The following is a 22,710-nucleotide window of genomic DNA, read 5'->3' on the forward strand; positions in this document are numbered from 1 at the left end:
GACGCATAAGAACACAAATGAGGAACCCTGTCTTGCCGCTGTGTGCAAAATGTGATTATTAAGGATCCCATGACACATTATATAGACCTTAGTGGTCCCCTAATACTATATCTGAAGTCTCTTTTATATAGGCCTTAGTGGTCCCCTAATACTATATCTGAAGTCTCTTTTATATAGACCTTAGTGGTCCCCTAATACTATATCTGAAGTCTCTTTTATATAGGCCTTAGTGGTCCCCTAATACTGTATCTGAAGTCTCTTTTATATAGGCCTTAGTGGTCCCCTAATACTGTATCTGAAGTCTCTTTTATATAGGCCTTAGTGGTCCCCTAATACTGTATCTGAAGTCTCTTTTATATAGGCCTTAGTGGTCCCCTAATACTGTATCTGAAGTCTCTTTTATATAGACCTTAGTGGTCCCCTAATACTATATCTGAAGTCTCTTTTATATAGGCCTTAGTGGTCCCCTAATACTGTATCTGAAGTCTCTTTTATATAGACCTTAGTGGTCCCCTAATACTGTATCTGAAGTCTCTTTTATATAGACCTTAGTGGTCCCCTAATACTGTATCTGAAGTCTCTTTTATATAGGCCTTAGTGGTCCCCTAATACTGTATCTGAAGTCTCTTTTATATAGGCCTTAGTGGTCCTCTAATACTGTATCTGAAGTCTCTTTTATATAGACCTTAGTGGTCCCCTAATACTGTATCTGAAGTCTCTTTTATATAGACCTTAGTGGTCCCCTAATACTGTATCTGAGGTCTCTTTTATATAGACCTTAGTGGTCCCCTAATACTGTATCTGAAGTCTCTTTTATATAGACCTTAGTGGTCCCCTAATACTGTATCTGAAGTCTCTTTTATATAGACCTTAGTGGTCCCCTAATACTGTATCTGAAGTCTCTTTTCTGAAATTCAGCCTTGGTGCAGAATTACAGCCACTAGAGCCAGTCCCACAATGAGCTTTCCTTAGGATGTGCCATTTCTGTGTCTGTAGCTATGGAGGAGGAGAGAGAGGGGGGGTGGGGCCTTGACCAACTGCCACTTTGCTCATTTGAAAGCCATGATGTCTCTCTCTCTCATGGGTGGGCCAAATTCCCTTGGCGGGCAAAGCACAGAAAGGGGAGGTAACTTTTCCCCTCATGATGTCATAAGGAGAAGATTCAAGATCGGTCCATCTGAGCTTTCAATTTTCTCAAAGGCAGAGCAGGATACCCAGGGCTCGGTTTACAGGCAGGCTGGGGGAATCCATATTAATGTTAAAAAACCTCATAAAGTGAAATTTTCATGCCATGGGACCTTTTAACAAAGATAAATACAGTGTTAATAACCCATAATGTTACTTGAACTAGTTTGAAGTTAGTCAAATGGTGATATCCCACGTTAAACACAATTCAGATTCAAATAGCTGGTGTCTGCATCGTCCCACAGAGAAGCTGACCAGTGAGCTGCAGAGCAGAGAAAGCAAGTGTATGAAGCTCTACCAGAGACTCCAGCGCTGGCCAGAGTGCAACTCCCTGGCTCACAAGCTGCTACTCAAAAAGTGAGTGATTGGCTCTTTAAGACGAGGCTTGTGTGAACGTGGGAGGAGTTCCAGATCGCGCGTACATTACAACCCTGTGTGTTTGTGTTTCTAGCCCTGATGATTGGCAGTTCTACCCCTGCTACTTTGACTCTCTCTTCCACCTGATTGATCAGTCGTGGAGTCCTCCTGAAGAAGGCGAACAGTGAGTACAAAGGACTACAAGACTTGTCTTAACTTCACCGATTTAAAAATACCGTTTTAAAACATGGCATCTTTTAATGATGAAGTAAACAAACGTAATATGGTGGCTGAGAGTTAACACAGAGAGTTGTTTTTTCACTGGCCTAAAAATCCCTCTAATATTTATTATTAAACAGTTCTAGCCAGCTGTTTTTGGAAGGTAGTGATCAGACATTAGCTAAAGGGGTTTCAGCTTTAATTTTTTAACATTGACAGTCACGTTTTATGTCATATTCAATATCTCCAGATCAGTACAGTATGGAGAGTTACCTTTTTTTTGGATCTTCCATGTGATTGTAGGCCTGCCAGAAGCTTTTTAATTCAGCCTGAAACTCCAGCTTCTTTGTACTATGAATCCACAATTATGAATCCATAAATCAAGTTACGTACTGTTCGAAAGCTCCACGTCGCTTCAAGCTAGCGTTGCTCTGGTTGGTTGGAATCAAGGGGGTAAGCCAGCCTCCACAGAGCGTAGCTCCTATGGCGCCATTTTGTTGCGAACAAGCCATCACTCGCCGTTAGTATCCTATTGACTCCCATTCATTTTGGTGTCCCTTTGACAGCGAATAACTTTACATCTTAAGCGTATAAAGACTCTATTTGTCCATTGTTTATTTCTAAAGAAACGCAACCATGTATAAAAGGCGCCATTACCTTGTACCTCACGTTATGGCTCCGTAGCAGACGCTTTTGTAAAAATAGGCTAACGATTGTGTTATCACCACGCAAATTACTGTCGTATAGTAGAGGAATTACCGTATAGTACAGGAGAAGCTCGCAGGCAGTTTCGACTTACATTAGCTGTTTAGGTTTAATTACTAATGTTAACTAGCATTTTAGTTAGCAATAATTAGCCTGTGACTATGTTATCTCCTTACATATACCTACACTCTCTCTCTCTGTAAGATTGGGAATGATTGAGATTTCTCTCGGCACAGCTACCAGAAGACTTCACACTTTCAGACAGGTTGCTCACGTCACATCTACGTTGTCTCTCTCAGTTGGAGGCTGCGCAGTAACGCTCAGCGCTCACCGGAAAAGTGCTTCTAATATCCTTCACTGGTCTCCGTCCAGAGACACGGGCTCTGTTGGTCCATTTCTTTTACTGTCTATGGTCAGAATGATAGCTAAATCTGGGCCTTTCCAAAGAGGTTGTCTGTGTGACCCCAGGCCTAGAAGCTTTGTAATCCAGCCTGGATCCGCAGGTCTTGCTGCTTATCAACCGTCGCAAACACTGATACCGGTGTATCTAGCGCTGATGTGTTGTTCAGGCTCTAGTGTGTGTCTTCACAGCGCTTGGACAAAACATTTTACCCATCTGGCTTTCATCAGAGGCAGATAGTTAGTTTAAATCTATTCTTTTTTTTTTCTGTGCTCGCAGCTATATGTCCGTGTTTGGACGACAAAGTGTCTGAGTGATTAACGAGCTCACCCTTCAACCAGACGTTTAGATCACCTGCAAGAATTCAACTTGTTCTTGAATTGCTGTGTGCTTTTAAGGGGCTAACTGGAGAGACAAATAGATTTGGACATTTCTGTCAGTAAGAGCCGACGCCAATATCGGCGGAGAGATTCATGGAACGGCGAGAGACTCGGTTGTTTATGACCAGAATACGAATGGCTCTGTGACCACTGTGTAATCAGAGTCATGTCCTGCCTCCTGCACGCTCCAGAGAGGGAGGGAGAGGTCTTTCACTTAAGTTTTACGTTATATAGGACCTTATAAGGGGACCGTGCTTTTTCTGTAGCAGCTCCTAAATTGTGGAACGATTTACCTCTGCACATTAGACAGGCATCTTCACTGTCTATTTTTAAGTCTCTTCTTAAAACCCACCTCTATTCTTTGGCCTTTGAAAACTGAAATTGACAATTCATGTTTGGTTATAATGATCGTATTGGTTCATTGTATGGTTTGTTTTTATTTGTATTATATTGTTCGTGTGAGTTGTGTATTTAGGGCTTTTATGTATTCATTTATTGTTTTACTGTACGGCACTTTGTGTCCTCTTTGGATTTTAAAGTGCTCTATAAATACATTTTTGATTGATTATTTTATTGGTTTATTATGTAGATGTTTTAAAAAACATCTTTAGGATGAAATAAATATACCTATACAAGTAGGTATGTCTCCGTTGTATTGGTTTGCCCTCTTATAGACATAAATAAATATTTGAACCTCCTGTGTGGTTTTTAGAACGAATATTCAAATGTCATTTTTGGCCAGTTTTGACAGCCCTAGTGCTCTTGTTGTTTACCTTTTTAAACTTTGGATGGCAACAAAAGAAAAGAGATTTGTTTCTAAATAAATAAATAAATGTAATATTGTCCAGCATTGATGTGCTTCTGTCTGTCTGTCTCTGTCTGTCTGTCTGTCTCCAGCTGTTCGGAGGGTTCGGTACATCACACTGTGGCTGAAGTGGTGAGGTTCGTGGAGGAGAGAATTAAAGGGGAGGACAGCAAAGACTCTCGTGCACTCAGAGGACCCTATTTAGCTCGCCTTGAACTAATTCACAGACTGCGAGAAAGGGGCTGTCCCGAAGAAAGCCTGTTAGGTAAAACACACGGACTGTACAAACGGTTGCTTTTTGCCCTGTTCTTGAGTTTCACCCTTTGCCAGGTGCTTCAGCCTATATTTTTTTTTTTTTTTTTTTATGTGACTCTTATGTGGCTTTAAACAGGTGAGCCTTTAGAGCTAATGGTGCAGTTCTTTGGGAAGTTTGGAGACAAACCCTGCTGCATCACCGACCTAAAAATATACCTCCATCTGCTCGCTCCCGAACAACACGTGCAGGTAAGTTCCAGCAGCGCTGTTGAAATTGACGCTCGTGCCGGGTGCAGGGTTGGGCTGTGAAACGCATCCTTTTTTTTTTATTTATTTTTTTAGTTCATTAACCGTGTGAGCGAAGCGGTCCCACTGGGGGAGCAGGGAGAGGAGGGATTTGCTTTTCCAGACGACACCAAGGCGCTGCAGAGGCATCTGTGTGTGTGTCAGCTGAGTCGAGCCCTCGGGCTGCATCACGCCCTCGACGTGGAGGGGAAACTGCGGCTCATCACGGAGCTCAAAGCTCACTATCATCATGGACTCAAGTTTGGTAAGAACATCACTTGTATTCACTCTTAAACCTTTTGGCAACAGAAGGGTGTTCAGGATCAGATTGTTTCAGAGCAAAGAGGCATGCAATCCCCTAAACCACAGCGATTTGATGTATTAAAAATAGGGCTGGGCGATATGGAGAAAATCAAATATCACGATATTTTTGACCAAATACCTCTATAGTTACCGCAACGATATTCTAGTGTTGACTAATTGGTGTTTTCATAAAATATTTACACAATGAGATTTTTGATAAATAATCATCAGTAATGTGGATATAATGACTAAGTGGGTAAAAGTGAATAATAGAACAGTTACAACAGTCTGGTAAGTTCAGAAAAGTACATCACTTTACTGTAATGCAGCCTTTAAAACCAGGAAAAGACTACACTTATGTCATATCACGATATTACGATATCCAAAATCTAAGACTATATCTAGTCTAATATCACGATATCGATATATTGCCCAGCTCTAATTAAAAACATAGTGTAGGGGCGACCTCTAGCTCACCCAGTAAGAGCGTGCGTCCCATGTGGGCTGAGTCCTTTGCAGCGGTTCAAGTCCGACCTGCGGACTTTTGCTGCGTGTCTTGCCCCATAATCGCTCCCACCTTTCCGGTCTATCCACTGTCACCACAAATAAAGGGAAAAGCCCCCCAAAAAATTATCTTCGTTTTCTTCTTCTTTTGCACATTGTTGTTGCGTTTCCAAAGCATTTTGAGAACGACAACATTTTCAGTAAAGTGTTGGCAAATTATACTGACAACAGAAAGCAACACAGCCAACTTGTTGCTCTTTGTAATTTACTGCTGAGTGACTCCGATGGTTCGACGCATGTTAAGACAGAAAGGAAAGCAAAATGGTGACCATCTGTGAGTGTTTTTATAGTTCTCTTTTCGTTTCTCTCCATCACTGCCTCTTCTTTTTCTTGTTTTCCTCTTGTCTCGTTTTTTTGTATTATTATTTATTTATTTTTTAAGACTGATTTGAGAAGTTTGTTACGTGACCTAGTTTAAACATCAGTAAACGGGGCGGCCTCTAGCTCACCCAGTAAGAATATAAATAAATATATAAAATAAAGGGAAAAGCCCCAAATAAAGAATCTACAAACAATCACTGCTTGCACACAAGTCCTTGCAACCTCAACACTTGTGTGTGTGAATGTTCAGTGCTGCAGACCAACTGGAGCAGGGACTGTAGTTATGCAAGGACCTAAATTAAGAACTCTGTTTTCCTTCTCAAAATGCAAGTGTAGCGCCAGAGTTTTTGGAAAGGGAGCTTTCGGGCACCTGCAGCTTCCTTTGTGTTAGAGCTGACCATGCAGAGGTGTTCATTGGGATTGATCGGTCGGGACTGTGCCTGTGGTGGTCATGAACTGTGTTTTTTATTTATTGTTTTTTCTTTCTTTTAACTGTTGCTTAAACTCTGAATGGCAAACAGAAAGGGTTTACACCTTTTTTGAGAAATCTTGACCATGCTTGAACTAACACTCCTTGCAGCCAGAATCAAAACATCAAGTTTTCGGGCCGGCCTCTAGCTCACCCAGTAAGCGCGAGTCCTTTGCAGGGGCCCGTGATCGAAGCCTGATGGTGTTTTAAGCCCCCAACGTCACCTTCCAGGCAGCGCTGCGACCGTTGACTTCAAGGCACCTAACCCTAACCTTAACCCTAACCATAACTATTGCCTAATCCTAAATCCTTTCTCTCCCCCTTTCCTGTCTATCCACTGTCACTATCGAATAAAGGGAAAAGCCCTTAAAAAAATTAGCTTAAAAAAAATCAAGTTTCCAATCCTCAGTAAGCCATTCTCATGCAAAACACGTGTGGAAATGTTCTCCTTTTGCGTGTACTTGTTTATGTAGCGACACATTTGCATATGGAAAGGAGCAGGGTGTGTGTCTTTGTGGTCACTGAACATATGGCGGCATTAGCACCTGACATAAGATTTTAAACTTCCTCCGAAACACCAATGTTATGCAACTCAGTTGTTGGCTGATATCTGTGTTCACCAGGGAAGACCGCTCTGAAGACGGAGCTGCAGTATTCTGATATGTATTGTCTCATGGCCGCGCATGTATACATCGACTTATGGAAGGAGACGGGTGAGTCTTTCTTTCTCTTGTTCTCTCTTTCTCTCTTGCCAGCGACTGTGTCTCTAAACGGGTTGCTCTGTGGTGTTGTTGCAGAGGATGAGAACATGGTGTGGCAGTGTTTGGGTGTCCTCCAGGAGGGTCTGTCTCTCAGTCCCTCCAACGCCCAGTTCAAGCTGCTGCTGCTGCTCGTCTACTGTCACCTGGGAGCCTTTGAGCCCGTGGTGGACCTCTACTCCAGCCTGGATGCCAAGCATGTACAGCACGACACCATAGGGTCAGTACAAATTAGGGGCGCACCGATCCGATATTAAGATCGGATATCGGTCCCGACAAAATAGCTGGATCGGAAAAATTAACCGATCCACGGGCCGATCCAGTTTTGTTAGTTGTTTTTTTCCCCCTCTGTCGCCCGTGTGTCGCATGCTGGAAGAGTTGAGTGTACAAATAAATAAGAATTCAATACGTTACATCTATGTTATTTTGTTTTAGTTATGTAAGTAATGTTTAGTTAGGAAAGTGTGGTGCCTTTTAGTCTCTCCCACATGGTGGAAGGAAGGTATAAGGTGGAAGGTAAACAGTGTATTATTAATTCAACAATGCTATCAGATCGGTATCGGGTATCGACAGATACACAAAGCCCAGGCATCGGTATCAGGACTGAAAAATCGGCTCGGTGCATCCCTAGTACAAATGCAGTTACCTTTTTTTTTAAATGCATCTGTATTTATAAAGCGTCTCAGAAAGTACTCAGATTATGACAGAGCGTTATTGATGATGTATAAGATGATGTGTGTGTGTGTATAGGCAAATAATATAGGTGACTAAACCATCTAAGTTGTTTTTTGTGAAATTAAGAGTTTTTGGCCGGCTATAACCGATGTCCTTCTTTGGGATGTTTGATAAATACAAGCCCAGGCCAGTGTTATATCATCAGCAAGAGATTTAAGTGTAAAAAAAAGTTGTTTTCTTTTTAATTTCCAGGTTTCTGTTAACACGCTACGCTGAGTCATTGGGTCAGTTTGCTGCAGCCTCCCAGTCCTGTAATTTCTCCCTCAGGTTTTTCCACTCTAACCAGAAAGATGTAAGTCCATCCCGCCTTGCCGCTTAAAGGAACATGCCGACTTATTGGGAATTTAGCTTATTCACCGTAACCCCCAGAGTTAGACAAGTCCATACATACCCTTCTCATCTCCGTGCGTGCTGTAACGCTGTCTGACTGCTCCAGCATTAGCTTAGCCCAGCACAGATCCTGCAGGTAACTGGTTCCAACTAGCCTACTGCTCCCAATTGTGACAAAAGTGACAAAATAACACCAACATGTTCCTATTTACATGTTGTGATTTGTAAGAGTCACAAGCGTGTACAAAAGACAACAACATGAGACACGCCATCTTCTAACCGTAAACAAACCGGGAACTATATTCTCAGACAGGCTTGCTGCGAGCATATCACTCCGCCCAAGTACTATATTCTTCCCTGCAGAATATAGTTCCCGGTTTGTTCCGGTTAGAAGATGGCTGTGTCTCATGTTACGTTGTTTTTGTACACGCTGTATCTACAAATCACAACATGTAAATAAGGAATATGTTGAGTTATTTTGCACTCGGAGCAGTAGGATTACTGGAACCATTCACCTGCCTGTTCTGTTATTGGCTGATGCCGCTGGAGCCGTCAGACAGCTTTACAGCACGCACGGAGATGAGAAGGGTATGTATGGACTTGTCTAACTCTGGGGGTTACGGTGAATAAGCTAAATTCCCAATAAGTCGGCGTGTTCCTTTAATTTCGGACACTTTTGAAATCGGGGGTCACGTGTGTTTTTATGTCGTTTATCTCTCCTTCTCTCGTCCCGCCCGCCAGACCTCAGAGTATATCATCCAGGCGTATAAGTACGGAGCTTTTGAGAAAATCCCAGAGTTCATCGCTCTCAGGAACCGGTTGAACCAGTCGCTGCACTTTGCCCAGGTCCGCACTGAGAGGATGCTGCTGGACCTGTTCCTCGAGGCCGATATGTGAGAATATACTCCAAACATTAAGCCCTGAATTATAGAGCTGTGGAGTTCTTCATTTAGATGATGTGTTATCGTTTTTTCCAATTTGTCTTCCAGTGTGTTGAGTCTGGACGAGAGTGTGAAGGCCATGTCTTTGTCTCCAGAGGAGGATGACATCCCCTGGGATAACATGAGGGACAACCGAGACCTAACCGTTTTTACCAGCTGGGACCCTAAAGACAGGTATGTGTATGTTTGTTTTTTTCAGAAAAGAGGCGCTTTTGGTCCTCGTATCCAAAGTAAGTGTCAAGTGTTGGCACCTGATTTTGATTTAGATGTACAGGGTTTCCGTGGGGTCTTAAATAAATTTTGTATTCTAGATCTTAAATCCTTTTGAACATGTCTTAATTTTCCTACGTCCATGCAACGCCTCTAATGCTCTTTTCTTTTTTTTTCCGTGGTGTTGTTGGTTCTATCTTTCGCTAGTCCAAATGTAATTTCACTGTATTACAACTACAAATGAGACCAACATGCAACTTATATTGCAGCCAATCAGCTTCCGTGTTATTGGTGCAAGTCTCTTTCGGATTGTACATAAAGCAGATTTTATTCTTTACCGATACTTTCTTGAACTGAATTTAGGGCTTAGTTGATGTTGTGATAAAGCTCTTAAATTTCATTCATAATGGTCTTAAAAAGTCTTAATTGTGACCTGGCGAAACCTGCAGAAACTCTGTTGTTGTCTGAGTCTTTAAACAGCAAGTGTACATTGGTTTTTAGTCATATTTTAGTCTATTTGATTGTTTTGTGTTTTAGTCGACGATACCTGAAGACATTTAGCATCTTTAATCGCAGCACAAGCGGTAGCCCTCTGCCGCTGGCTACACTCTCAAAGCTCATTGGAGCTCCGGTCAAAGTCCATCATATGAAAAATGTTCAGCGCCTACAACCGACTCCCCTTCGTCAGTAAAACCCAGTTATTTCCAAACCGTTTGAACAGAACCTGTCACCCACCGTCAACTTGCTTCTTCACTCACTCGTTTCCTGAAATACTGTTTCACTGTCTGTATTTAGTTTGAGACAAGCAGCTAAAACATTAATGCAAAACTGTTCGTAGGTGACAGGGTTAGGGTTGGGTACCGAAACTCGGTGCCAATAGGGAACCGGTGCCGACGTAAACGGTAGTAACGAGACCGAATAAGAACGAAAGTTTCGGTGCCTCATTTCGGTGCTTGACTTTACACTACACCTGACAGCATGTAACGTTAGCCTACCTTTAGCTAGCAGCTGGATTAAACACCGGTAAAATGCTGACAGCTAACGTTAAACAGTGTAAAGTGTGACTGTATTTCACTGTGGAGGACTTCAACAGCGCGATGTAACAGTCTGCTCTGCAGCGCAGCAGCTGCTGCCGTTAGATATACAGTAGTAGTACTAGTAGTACTAGTAGTACTATGTTTATATGGTCGGAATTAAACAACACAGACGGTGCGTTCACTTAAAACAGGTAGCCTCGTGGTGCATTCACAGTAATTGTAAAATACCCTTTTCCCATCTGGGGTTCAACAGCAATTTACTGGTGAAATAAGTTATTGTTATTGTTATTACATTATTATTAAATCTTTAATTTTGACCATGGCCTTAGCAATAAACAAGTCACTGACTGTTGTTTACTACCCTTATTTTTTTTCATCTTCTTTTTTTTTTTTTTAACTTTATTGAAAAGTACCGGTTCAGGCACCGTTTAGGCACCGGCACCGTTTTAAAAGTATCGATTTAGCACCGGAATCAAAAAAAAACCAAACGATACCCAACCCTAGACAGGGTACCCGCAGGGTCTTAAAAGTATTTAAAAAAAAGACTTGAATTCTAAATTCCAAAAATAATGCCTTTTTAAAAGTATTACATTTCGTTTACAAAGGTCTTCAACTTTTTCTTGTCCTTAAATAAATGCCCTTAAGTCAAATAAATATTTTGTGTGGGTAACATTTATTTTGTATTTTTAGTTTCCCAGCATAAGAACTGTGAGTGTGACAAATATTTGATGTTATTGGAATACAAAAATGTTTTGTTAAATTCAAGAGATTTTTTCCATTATATAGATGTGAAGTTGGCATTAAATTTCATCCTAGGTGGTATTAAAAGGTACTAAAAAGTCTTAAATTTACTTTGGAGAATCCTGGGGGTACCCTGGGTGAAGATTTAAACCCTTGACAGCCCACATTATTCCTTCTCTGATACTAAACGTAAAAGATTACATTAACTTTACACCCACAGCCGATGTTACCTTTAACGTTAGCTTCCCTTTAAATGAATGCTGACTTGCCTGTTTTTGTGTTTTGTTTTTTCCCCCCTTCCCAGCTGTTTTGTTGCCAGTCTTGTCTGATTTTAGTGGGATTATGGATGCGTTTAGTCCATTCATCTGTTTATGTAATGTTAGCTAACTGGTAGCATTAGCTTACATTACTGACAGACATGATGTTACTGAAATGCAAGATGCTGCTCTTTAGTGCAACCGGTCGAGCAGCTAAATCAACTTCTGAAGAAGAGATATTTTGCCAATCGGGAGCAAACACTGTGCGATTCCACAGATGAAGGCAGATCGTTGAATACGTCTGCATTATAACCGTGATTAAGTCCGTCTCACATAATCATTTTTGTTTTGTATTCTTGAAAAACATTGTTAAACATTTTCACAACAGTTAATTTGTTTTCAAAGGTCACCTTTTTATTTAATTTTAATTTTAATCCCATTTTCGTTGTGAAAAAAAAAAGGTCGCCAACAAATAATTGTCATCCTACTTTTTGTTGAAAAAAAATGAAATGAGCGATAATCAACCCGTGTGCCTCTTCCTCCCTCAGAGAGTTAACCGCCGAGCACCGGCGACGGTCTCTGGAGGAGGAGTCCGTCTGGCTGAGGTTACGCTCTCTGACGCTTCGCCTCCTCGCCTCCTTGGCCGCGCCGGGACACACGCCGTCGCAACAGAACTCCGAGACGGTCCACGAGAACGGAGTCGGAGACAAGAGCTCGGTCCTCAGCGGCCTGCTCTCCCAGCTCAACCAGACCCTGCAGACTGCCGCTCAGATCACAGAGAAACGCATACAGGTACGTTTAACACACAGGGAGTTGGGGCTGGGTACCGAATTGAATACTATTCAGGCACCGAACGAAAATACAAGTATTAGGGCTTTGACTCCGAACTTCGTTATTCGAAAATCATTCGAATATATATATATATAAAAAAAAAAGATATTCGAACGAATATTAGCCAGCCCTTAATATTCGAACCTGTTATGGGCATTATTTTTATGCGTTTGCTTTTAAACGTTGTTTTCAGTTCAGATTCCGAGGCTTTTTCACACATTTCAAAATGTAACTACACGTCGTGGCGACGCACGTCTCTCGGCCGTGGCTCGGTAGCGGTGAATTCCCCCCTAATTCTCAAAGAAAGCAGGCTGGCCCAGGGCCGGGCCAGGCCAGGACCAGACCAGGCCAGGCCAGGGCCAGGGCCAGGGCCAGGGCCAGGGCCAGGCCAGGGCCAGACCAGGCCAGGGCCAGGCCAGGGCCAGGCCAGGGCCAGACCAGGGCCAGGCCAGCTCAGCGGCGTCTTTCTCCCATCACGTTCCGCTGTCTCTCCTACCTACACCGGCGCCGCACCCTGTCCCTTCTCCCCTTCCTTCCTTCCTACCTGCTCAGTGCTGCTGCACATGAGGAGAGAGCACAGAGGGGGCTGCTCCTCAGTCACTCAACAGAAGAGAGAGGGGACTGTTTCGGCGGCCACAGGAGAGAAAAACATGGCGTGCTCGCTGGACAATACTGGCGACTCTTTTTTATTTTACAGAAAGTCGCCGTCTTTTCTACAGAAAGTCGCCACATTTGTCGCTAGTCGCTTTTGTGAGAAAAAAAAAATCGCTAAGTTGGCAACACCGCCCACACACACTGGCTCGACGCACACACCAGCACACGAGTATAAACATCAGACCACTTACGTAGGCTACGGTGAAAGCTCCGAACTTACTGTCGAAAGCATACTGTTTGTGTTTAATCCAGGGTCTGACTTTTAATTTTTTTTTAAACTGAAGGCATTTAATGGTCAAAATATTATTAATAAATATTCGAATACTAATATACAAACTAACTTCGACTATGATTTTTGGGCAAAAGTCAAAGCCCTAACAAGTATTGAGTATCTAAAAATGCCTTGTCATTCAAAACCCAATTTCAACACCTAAAGGAGTAAATCTCATCAGCGTCAGTGAGCCAATAAGCACGCAGCATGCTTCTACCAAGACCTAATAATGTTTTGTCTGGAAAAAATCCAATTCAATATTCTTTATCTTGTTAAATTATACTAAGTACTGTAACTCAGAATTACAGTCAATTTAAAAAAAGAAAAAAAAAAATATTTTTGCTTTTATAAAATCGGTATTGAAAAAGGTATCGTTTAGGAACCGGTATCAAAGTCCCGGTATTGGTATCGGCACCGGTATTGAACGTTTTTTCTTTTTTTAACGATACCCAGTCCTACAGGAAGTACATGTTTGTGAAAGATAAGTAAAAATCAATTTTGCTGATTCACTCTCCGCACGTACAAACATTAACACCAACTGACATCCGTCTCATACATAATTACTCAATAATATCAAGAGAAAATAAAGGAGACAGAAAAGAGAGCGAGGAAAGAAACAAGGGATGATTGACCGAGAAACGGTTACACTTCACACATTCACAGGGATTTGTCCACATTTGAAATCGGGACAGAGAAGGTTACAGATCCATTCAATCGGTCAGTCATTTTTTAACCCTCCTGTTATCCTTGGGGTCAATTTGATCCTATTCAATGTTTAACATCTCTAAAAAAGTGCTTGACATCAGTTTTTTGCTTCATATTGAATGAATTTTCCTAATTTAATGGGGACAACTGGGTAAACATAAAATTAACATGATTAGCTGTCAACATTTTCCAGTTGCCAATTCAACAATCAACATAATAATTTGGTAAAAGTTTTTTAATTACCAACATTTTCTGGAGGTTTCAAGTCCTGGGGTCAAATTGACCCCAAGGATAACAGATGTTAGTACATTTAAGGATAACAGCAGGGTTAAAGAAAGAAAAGTTAAAATACTCCAATTCCAGCCTGTTAAATGTGAATATTGTTCTAGTTTCTTCTCCCCTCAGTGACCGTAAACGGAATATCTTTGAGTTGTGGACAAAACGAGACATTTGAGGACGTCCTCTTGGATTTTGGGAAACACTGATCCACATTTTTCAAACCAAACATCTAATCCATTTATTCAAGGAAATAATTGACAGATTAATCGCCAATGAAAAAGAATCGTTAGTTGCAGCCCTAGACGTTGCTGTAATGATGTTTTTTGTTGTACTGCAGTATCCATTCCTGGGCCCCCCCTCCACCCGCCTGGCCCCCGCTCTGTCCAGTGGGAGCTGTCAGTGCCAGGCTGCAGCCCTCCAGCTGTCGGTCCACCTGCAGGAGCTGGAGACCGTCTCACTCGGTAAGAAGAGATGGCAGATCAACAATTAGGGCTGAATGATTTAGGGAAACAACCTAGAATTTAATGTGTACTCTTTATTGATCCCTAATCGGGAAATTACAATTTACACTCTGTTGTTATTACACACCAGTGAACGGAAGAAAGAGAATGTTTTGACAATAAACTCCATCAACATAACCGCATGTGGAGGTAAATAACCTCTGAATAGTTTGACTTGTTGTTAAATTGCATTGTGAGCGGCAGCCGCGACTACATTGTGCGTCTGCCCTATTTCTGATACCGTGGCGGCAGAAATTTTGCGATGGCGGGCTGCCACTACAAAATCTACATAGAGGAAACACTGCACACTACACAGAGGGCTGCAATACACACACACACACACACACACACACACACACACACACACACACACACACACACACACACACACACACACACACACACACACACACAAATGCTTTGTATCCAAAGTTCAATATCCATTGTGTAACAGATAAAACATGTCCTGGAGCATTATAACATGAGACACCATCAAAACTACTCTATGTTCTTATGCAGGGATGAGAACATATGATGTATATATATTGAACAGCCAAACACGGATATCACAAAAGTTATAATAATAAAAAAACAATTCCAATAAACAAATATCAGTTATTTCCTGTAAACTAAAATTCATGATATGCCTCAGTTCAGTATGTATGTATGTATGTATGTATGTATGCATGTATGCATACACCTTCTACCATCATGTTAAATAAAGTAATAGGAAATGGAAATAGGACATTTCTGTAAACAATTTGTGATATATAACACTATTCCATCATTTATTCTTTAAAAAACAGTACATAAAATAATAAAAAGAGGAATAAAAAAATGTTAAATCAAATGTTACACCAAACATTCAACTAAATATTGCACATTCGATTAATCGCGGTCTTCGCGACAAGCATTCTTTCAAATCTGGATTTCGGTTTGAAAACGACGAATGGTTGAGCCCTATCAGTGCTGTTGCCTAATGCCTTTACTCTCACCTCTCGCCTTGCTTTCTTTTTGCCCCTCTTAGATGAGTCGTCCGAGCTTCAAACCCAGATCTGTAACGGCTTCATATCATTAGTAGTTCAGCTTCAAGGTGAGTCAGCAGCTGGATCTCCAACTCTGCAGACGTTCATCCTGTGTCTGACATGCTTCTTGTTTTCTTCTCTCTCTGCACAGAAATACTGAATAAATGCAAAGGAGATGTATTGGAAATGAAAGACAGCAAATTAAAAACCCAGCCCTCCTTATTAGAAAACCTAATCTTCTTTGTTGAGGTGAGACATCTCCGCTGGCACACGGTGTCCTGCCTGCTTGTGTTCTGGATCTGATGTGTTTAACACGCTGATATTACTCTGCACAGACGGTGAGCATAGTCTTGTGGATGGCTAGTCACTGTGCCAAGATCCTCCGACCACTCAAGACTAGTCTACAGAAGAAGAAGAAGAAGAAAAAGGATACAAACACAGCTCTGGTACAGTTTCCTCCCCCCTTTTTTTTTTAATCCTCCTCTTAAACATCCATGCATGCATCTTAGCCCTTGTTAAGGGTTATGTACTTCTGTTTATTTTGTTGAGAATTGCTCTCTTAAACCCTGTCTCTTGTTAAGTAAGTAAGGTTTGTTTCTAGAGCACATTTAAACACTGTTTAAGCTGACCAAAATGCTGTATAAACAAGCACTAAGGTGCTGTATTAACCCTTGTTTTGACCACACAAGGGTTAAGAAGAAAAAAAGTCTGGGAGTGCTCAGAAGTTTGCTGGGCGATATGGAGACAATCAAATATCATAATGTTTTTGACCAAATGCATCGATATAGTAGGGTTGACTATTGGTGCTTTCACAAAATATTAACACAATGAGAGTTTTTAAATTAAAATCTTTTTTTATTTAGTTTTCAGTATAACAAAGTGCAAAGTTGTTCATTGGTCATTTGACAGGTTATATGAAAGGAATAAATACAAATAAAAAACTTATTTATATATTTATATACTGTAATTCCATTAAACTGTGCTTGATAAAGCCTGGAATGAGTTTAAAAAAAAAAAAAAAGGTCCCCATCCTTTCTGAAACCTTGCATTTGAATGTTGAAGTGAGTACTCAATTTTTTTCGAGCTTTACACAATTAGATTTTTGATCAATAATCACTAGTAAATAAACCGCAGGTAAGTCTGGTAAGGTCAGAACGTGTACATCACTTCACTGTAATGCAGCCTTTAAAACCAGGAAAAGACAACACTTGTGTCATATCACGATACTACAATATCCAAAATCTAAGACGATATCTAGCCTCGTACATCGATGTCGATAAAATATCGCGATATTGCCCAGCCCTACGTCTATGACAAACTCAGAAATTACACTTTGATTAAAGAAAGGGTGCAGCGTGATCGTCTTTTGTTTTTGTGGGGAGAGATCTGGGGTGGGGGCGACGCGGGAAGGGTGATGGAGGTACACTTTTTGGTGTGTGTGTGTGTGTGTGTGTGTGTGTGTGTGTGTGTGTGTGTGTGTGTGTGTGTGTGTGTGTGTGTGTGTGTGTGTGTGTGTGTGTGTGTGTGTGTGTGTGTGTGTGTGTGTGTGTGTGTGTGTTGAAATGGATCTTATCACGGTCTCCTCTAGCTGTAGATAGGGGGGCCAGCGCATTTTTTGTGCATGCATCGTTTAAGTCCGGTAAAACACCGGCAGCGCCACCGCTAGTTAGCTTAGCATAGTGAATGGAATCCTGTGTTGCTGGTTAGCATGTTGTGAGTAACAGTGAGCCAACAAAAGACAAAAAAAACAACCTAATTACTTGCACTGAGACAAAAAATGCGTTGGCCCACCTATCTACAGCCAGGGGAGACCGTGATAAGAACTATTTCAACAAACGGTGGCGTATTCCTTTAAGGTATTAAGGGGGCTGAAAAAAGAGAAAGAGAGGGATAAATCTGATGTGTTATGTTGTTAATCTTGTGCCTTTTTTTTTCAATTAAAAAAATTTATCAAAAAAAAAGAAAAGAGAAACCCAGTAATGTGTAGTTCCCTGGCTGACCTGATGGCTGCTGATGTGTGTCTCCTGCAGCCAGCGGTGGTGTGTGGCTTCCAGGAGCTGACGGCGAGCTTGCAGGACCTGCTCACGCAGGCTTTGGACCATATAAAGGGGCAAGAGACTGGCGTGACGGCCCTTAAACTGGCCGGTTTAAGCTTGGAAGGTCCCACAGAGGTGAGCGTGCCGACACAGGAACAGTTTTGCTTTCCCTCCGGTCATTATTTGTATCCACGCATTTCCTTTTTTATTCAAAGAGAAACAACACAAAGGTAAATGGAAGCTCCTCACTGATTTAATTTAGATTTCATTGAAGCATTGGATCAAATCAAGAAAAGGAAAACGGAGCAGAATGAGTCGGGGGAAATGCAACGCTACCAAGCCACGACCGAACAACGTGCATCGCCGCGACGTGTAGTTACATTTTTCAGGCTACGGTGAAGAGAATGCGGATCGGGTCGCATTTTTCTGTCCGAGCCCGGCCCGCGTCCGAAAGAACGGCTGACGAACCCGGCCCGAGCCCGACAGGCGTTAAGATATTTCTGTCCGAGCCCGACACTTTTTTTTTTTTCTCATACTAATGACCCATTAGCGTGGAAAGCTTTTATTAAGCAACTGTAGTCGGCATTCGGAAATGTCAACAGATGAGGCATCAGCGCACACGGGGCAACAAGCGCGCGTTACCACAGGCGCGCACCTACATAACAAGCTGTTCTAAATTTAAAATGTTCAATGCCTTATCGCACTGCTGTGACCGAGCCCGAACATCATTTCTAAATATCTGCCCGAACCCGGCCCAGCCCGTCGGGTACCGTCGGGTCCCAACGGGCTGGGTTCGGCGTATCCATCCGCTAACGGTGAAGGGTCCGCCGTAGGGTCGCTATCTCCACGTACCCACGGCATCGATTTAGCGCAGAAGCATAAATCGGCCTGAAGTAATGAACAATTACTTAAAAATGGCAGCGTCTAACCGAAAATAGGGCTGCACGATACGAGGAAAATATGTGATATCTGCGCCCGGATGGCTCTGTTGGTCGAGCCGGCGCTCATGTGCGGAGGTTTACTCCTCGACGCAGCTGGCCCGGGTTTGACTCTGACCTGCGGCCCTTTGCTGCATGTCATCTCCACTTTCATGTCTTTAGCTGTCCTCTCACAATAGAGGCCTAAAATGCCCAAAAAATAATGTGATATGCGATAACGTTGAACGATATTACCTGCAATAAATTAACAGATATTAAAACGTACTCAGTTCTGCATTTCTGCTGCTTTCAGGATTCTTCTACAATAGAACAAATCGCTTGTTGAATTTAAAAGGAATAAAAGGAAATCATTTTTAACATTCTTTTATTGAACAAATTGAACATTGAATTGTCAATAACAGGCTCCACTAAAAAAGAACGACAGTTACACTTTAAAGTGTACTTCTCTACTGATATTTTCTTTCAACTAACAAAAGATCTCGTGTCTAGTGCGATATGTCGCAACCTTTCGCAATATCTATATTGCGCCAGTTGATATCGCAATAACGATAAAGAGATATTGTGCAGCCCTAACCGATAGGCCTGTCGCAATATGCAATAAATCAATTAATCGCATGATGAATAAAAATGAGCTCAATAATTTTTAAATCAAAATTATCGTAATATTTCCATTTTATTAATTGTTTTTGATTGTGTTTGGTGTTTATTCCGGTGCATTTTTTTGTTAACAGAGACTGAGAGTCCACTTTATTTATTGTTTTTGGTTGTTTTGTTCATTTATTGTGGATATTTAAAATGTCTTCCAATTCCAGTGTTAAATATTCTTTTAGAAATAAAAGTGGATTGATCTTTGAAAAGGCGTACCAACGTTATTATTATTATTATTATTATTATTATTATTATTATGCCATTATCATATTAGATTAAAGTGGTCTCAGAACGACAATATTATCGTTTATCGCAATCGTTTCTGGTTTCATCGTCGAGCAAAATGTGTTATGTGACGGGGCCTACTAACCGAAAAGTCCTGACCTGCAGTTTTCAGCGTGCACGATCAGCTGATTGTGTGTGTGTGTGTGTGTCTTTGTGTGTGTGTGTGTGTGTGTGTGTGTGTGTGTGTTTCAGGAGGAAGCGTCATTTATGAAGGCTGCTATGGACAAGGTGCAGAGCAGTTACCTGCGCTCCCTACAGGAGGTGGGAGATCTGCTCAAGAAGAGAGCAGAAACTATAAAGAACCTCAAGATCTGAACACCATCCCACACCCCCAAAATACAGATGACTTTACCCCCACCATCGGCTCCCCTCCCCCCCTCAGACCACCATCTGTCGGCCCAACAGCTAACCTCCGCCTCCTACATCCCGCCCGAGCGCACAGTCGTCACTGACCTCCTTCCTTCCCTGCGTATTTCTCCACTCAGCGTTTGTGAGATCTCCAATCCGGATTTTCTTTTACTTCCACGCACAAACACAACCCCCCACACACACACACACACACACACACACACACACACACACACACACACACACACACACACACACACACACACACCACTGGGACATTTGCAACTCTTATAGCACACAAGCTTGTAAGTAAACTCATGAATTTATACAGCAGTTATAAGTCAAAATGAGGACAAATAGTCACGCTCCTTTAAAAAGAAACCGAGCAAATTAGAAAAGAAAAAAAAAAAAAGGAATAAGCAGTTTTTAGATGAACTAATCTAATAAATTATTGTACATAGTAAAGAGCAACTACCACAACTCTCCTGGACTGAATGAGAATATAAGACACAATAAACCACTATTCTGTTTGTCCGTTACGTTTCCTCTTTTTATTCCTTTACTTAGTTTTTTTTCTGGTGAGAACAATCAAAGTAACACACATGCCTTGGACTGTTAACACTAAGTAAGGAAAGGTATGTCAACGTGCTGCTTTTCCAGCTGTTTCTCTCCGTCAAGAGCAAGCGGGCACAATTTTGCATTGAACTGAAGCACTCTTTGGAAATATGGACACCTGGCCACCTGCACACTGAAGTTTCCGATCACAGTCATGTCTTCTTCTTCTTCTTCTTTTGCTTTGTGTATCTTGTGTGTTGCTTTGAAAGTGGATCCCCCTCTGTAGTTGCAGCATTATAAAGAGCAGTGGCGGGGATCAGTTAAAGGACTTTATTTTTTTTTAAGTCTGCCTTTTCTTATTCTTTTTAACCCCAGTAGAAGTGGTGCTTGTAAACATGTCCACTGTGGAATCTGGTTCATACCCCCCCCCCACCCACCATGCATAGCTCAAATAATCAGAATCCTATAAGACTGGTCTGATTACAATTATTTAAGAGACCACGCGTGATTGTCTTCACCGAGAACGTTTTTCTTCACCAGTCATCCACGATGTATCACTGCAGGCATGGACAGTCTTTCTAGCTAAAAGCTTCAGTAGGAAATGCAAGGAAATCACGATAACAAAGTGCAGAAATGAATCTAATTTGCTAGAATGCATGTTTTGGAATACAGTATGTGTTCTTGTTCAATCCAAGACCAGAACATTTTAAGAGGTGTTTTTTGTCTCACTTTGACCTTCTGACGTCTGATAGTACAGACTGTTACATTGAGCGGCGATGCAGCTCGGTAGAGTTATTATATTCTGGTGGATTTCCTCTCCGTCATTTGAACGACTCAGACCCAGACACAGGTGTGTTTCCCAGACAACCATTGGACCTAATTGTAAATAAAAAAAGCGCTGAGGCAGCATTTTCAGAGTTGAGTGTGAAAGGACATTGGTGTGTGTTTTTAAAAGCAGCTGCAGTAGATGCCATAACATTTGTCCTGTTTTTTTTTTTTTTTTTTTTTTGTCATTCCTGTTTAAGCCCCCCCCCCCTCCCCTTCCCCCAAAAAAAGAAAAGTCTAATGAACCAAAACAGTTTCATCAGCTTCAGCATCTTCTCAGAAAAATGAGCATCTTCTACATAACCGAGAGATCGAGGCCGGTAGGGCTCCAACTAGCGGTTATTTTAATCGTCGATTAATCTGTGGGTTATTTTCTGGATGAATGGATGAGTTGGTTTGGTCTATAAAATGTCAGAAAAATGGTGAAAAGTCTCGATCAGTGTTTCTCAAAAGCCCAAGACGACGTCCTCATAATGTCTTGTTTTTGTCCACAACTCAAAGATATTCAGTTTACTGTCCCAGAGGAGAGAAGAAACTAGGACAATATTCACATTTAACAAGCTGACATCAGAGAATTTTGTGTCTCAAACCAGTTAATCGATTATCAATAGTTGGTGATTAATTGAATAGTTGAGAACTAAGCGATTAATCTTTGCAGCTCTAGCAGATGTAGTTTACAGGTATCGCCCAGAAGCACTGATGGACGACTGCAGGTAGTGTGCAGTTGGATTTTTGGTTTTGTTTTACTATTTTATTAGGAATTTGGCAGAGCAATGTGAATTGTGAACCCTCCCCTTCCTGTTAATCTGTTACAATCGTATACACATCTGCTAATAAATGCCTTTTTTTTCTTCTTCTTCTTTTCAACACTTGAGCCCAATCTGTCTGAATGGATCCGAGGCTGGAGAGAAGATGTTTGTGATCTGACTACGTGTTGTTGTTGTTGTTGTTGTTGAGGTTCAGAATGATGGTTGACAATCTGGAGTGTCATCTCACCACCCTCTTTTGTTAGAAAATGGAAAACAGAAACACTGGAATGTCAAAGCTTTTTTAAAATAAAAAGTAAATGTGAGAACTTGGTTGTGCAAAGTCTTTTTTTATTTTTAAAGTGCTCATATTACGCTCATTTTCAGGTTCATAATTGTGTTTAGAGGTTATATTAGAATAGGTTTACATGGTTTAATTTTCAAAAAACACCATATTTTTGTTGTACTGCACATTGCTGCAGCTCCTCTTTTCACCCTGTGTGTTGAGCTCTCTGTTTTAGCTACAGAGTGAGACCTCTCACTTCTGTTCCATCTTTGTTGGGAGTTGCACATGCTCAGTAGCTAGGTAAGGACTACTAGCCAGTCAGAAGCAGAGTATGAGGGCATGCCATGCTAGCAGCTAGGTGAGCATTATAACTTGTGTTAAAAAGAAATGTAGGGGTGTACTTACTTACGCCCCCTGTATTTTAAGGAAGAACATTTATTTATTTACGATACATTATTCATTCACAAAGAAAATTGGTGTCCTTAAAGGTTGGATTTTTCCTAATCTTTTTAATTAAGGCA

The 22,710-nt window shown here is 41.5% G+C and overlaps 1 protein-coding gene across 2 annotated transcripts in view; it reads left to right on the forward strand.

Annotated features, from left to right (window-relative positions):
* The window catches only part of naa25 (N-alpha-acetyltransferase 25, NatB auxiliary subunit), a 33,847-nt gene extending 11,618 nt beyond the window's left edge, over window positions 1-22,229 (forward strand). For both annotated transcript variants that reach the window (XM_039780171.1, XM_039780172.1), the window contains 17 exons: window positions 1,431-1,542; window positions 1,637-1,726; window positions 4,144-4,316; window positions 4,443-4,555; window positions 4,649-4,856; window positions 6,872-6,961; window positions 7,046-7,226; window positions 7,934-8,033; window positions 8,813-8,964; window positions 9,061-9,186; window positions 11,806-12,049; window positions 14,335-14,458; window positions 15,525-15,590; window positions 15,674-15,771; window positions 15,858-15,968; window positions 17,553-17,693; window positions 19,622-22,229. In XM_039780171.1, coding sequence (XP_039636105.1) covers window positions 1,431-1,542; window positions 1,637-1,726; window positions 4,144-4,316; window positions 4,443-4,555; window positions 4,649-4,856; window positions 6,872-6,961; window positions 7,046-7,226; window positions 7,934-8,033; window positions 8,813-8,964; window positions 9,061-9,186; window positions 11,806-12,049; window positions 14,335-14,458; window positions 15,525-15,590; window positions 15,674-15,771; window positions 15,858-15,968; window positions 17,553-17,693; window positions 19,622-19,744 — 2,252 coding nt within the window. In that variant the 3' untranslated portion in view covers window positions 19,745-22,229. The remainder of the gene's footprint in view (window positions 1-1,430; window positions 1,543-1,636; window positions 1,727-4,143; window positions 4,317-4,442; window positions 4,556-4,648; window positions 4,857-6,871; window positions 6,962-7,045; window positions 7,227-7,933; window positions 8,034-8,812; window positions 8,965-9,060; window positions 9,187-11,805; window positions 12,050-14,334; window positions 14,459-15,524; window positions 15,591-15,673; window positions 15,772-15,857; window positions 15,969-17,552; window positions 17,694-19,621) is intronic.
* Window positions 22,230-22,710: the final 481 nt, after the last annotated feature.

Source organism: Perca fluviatilis, chromosome 17 (genome assembly GCF_010015445.1).
Source record: "Perca fluviatilis chromosome 17, GENO_Pfluv_1.0, whole genome shotgun sequence".
Classification (NCBI taxonomy): Eukaryota; Metazoa; Chordata; class Actinopteri; order Perciformes; family Percidae; genus Perca; species Perca fluviatilis.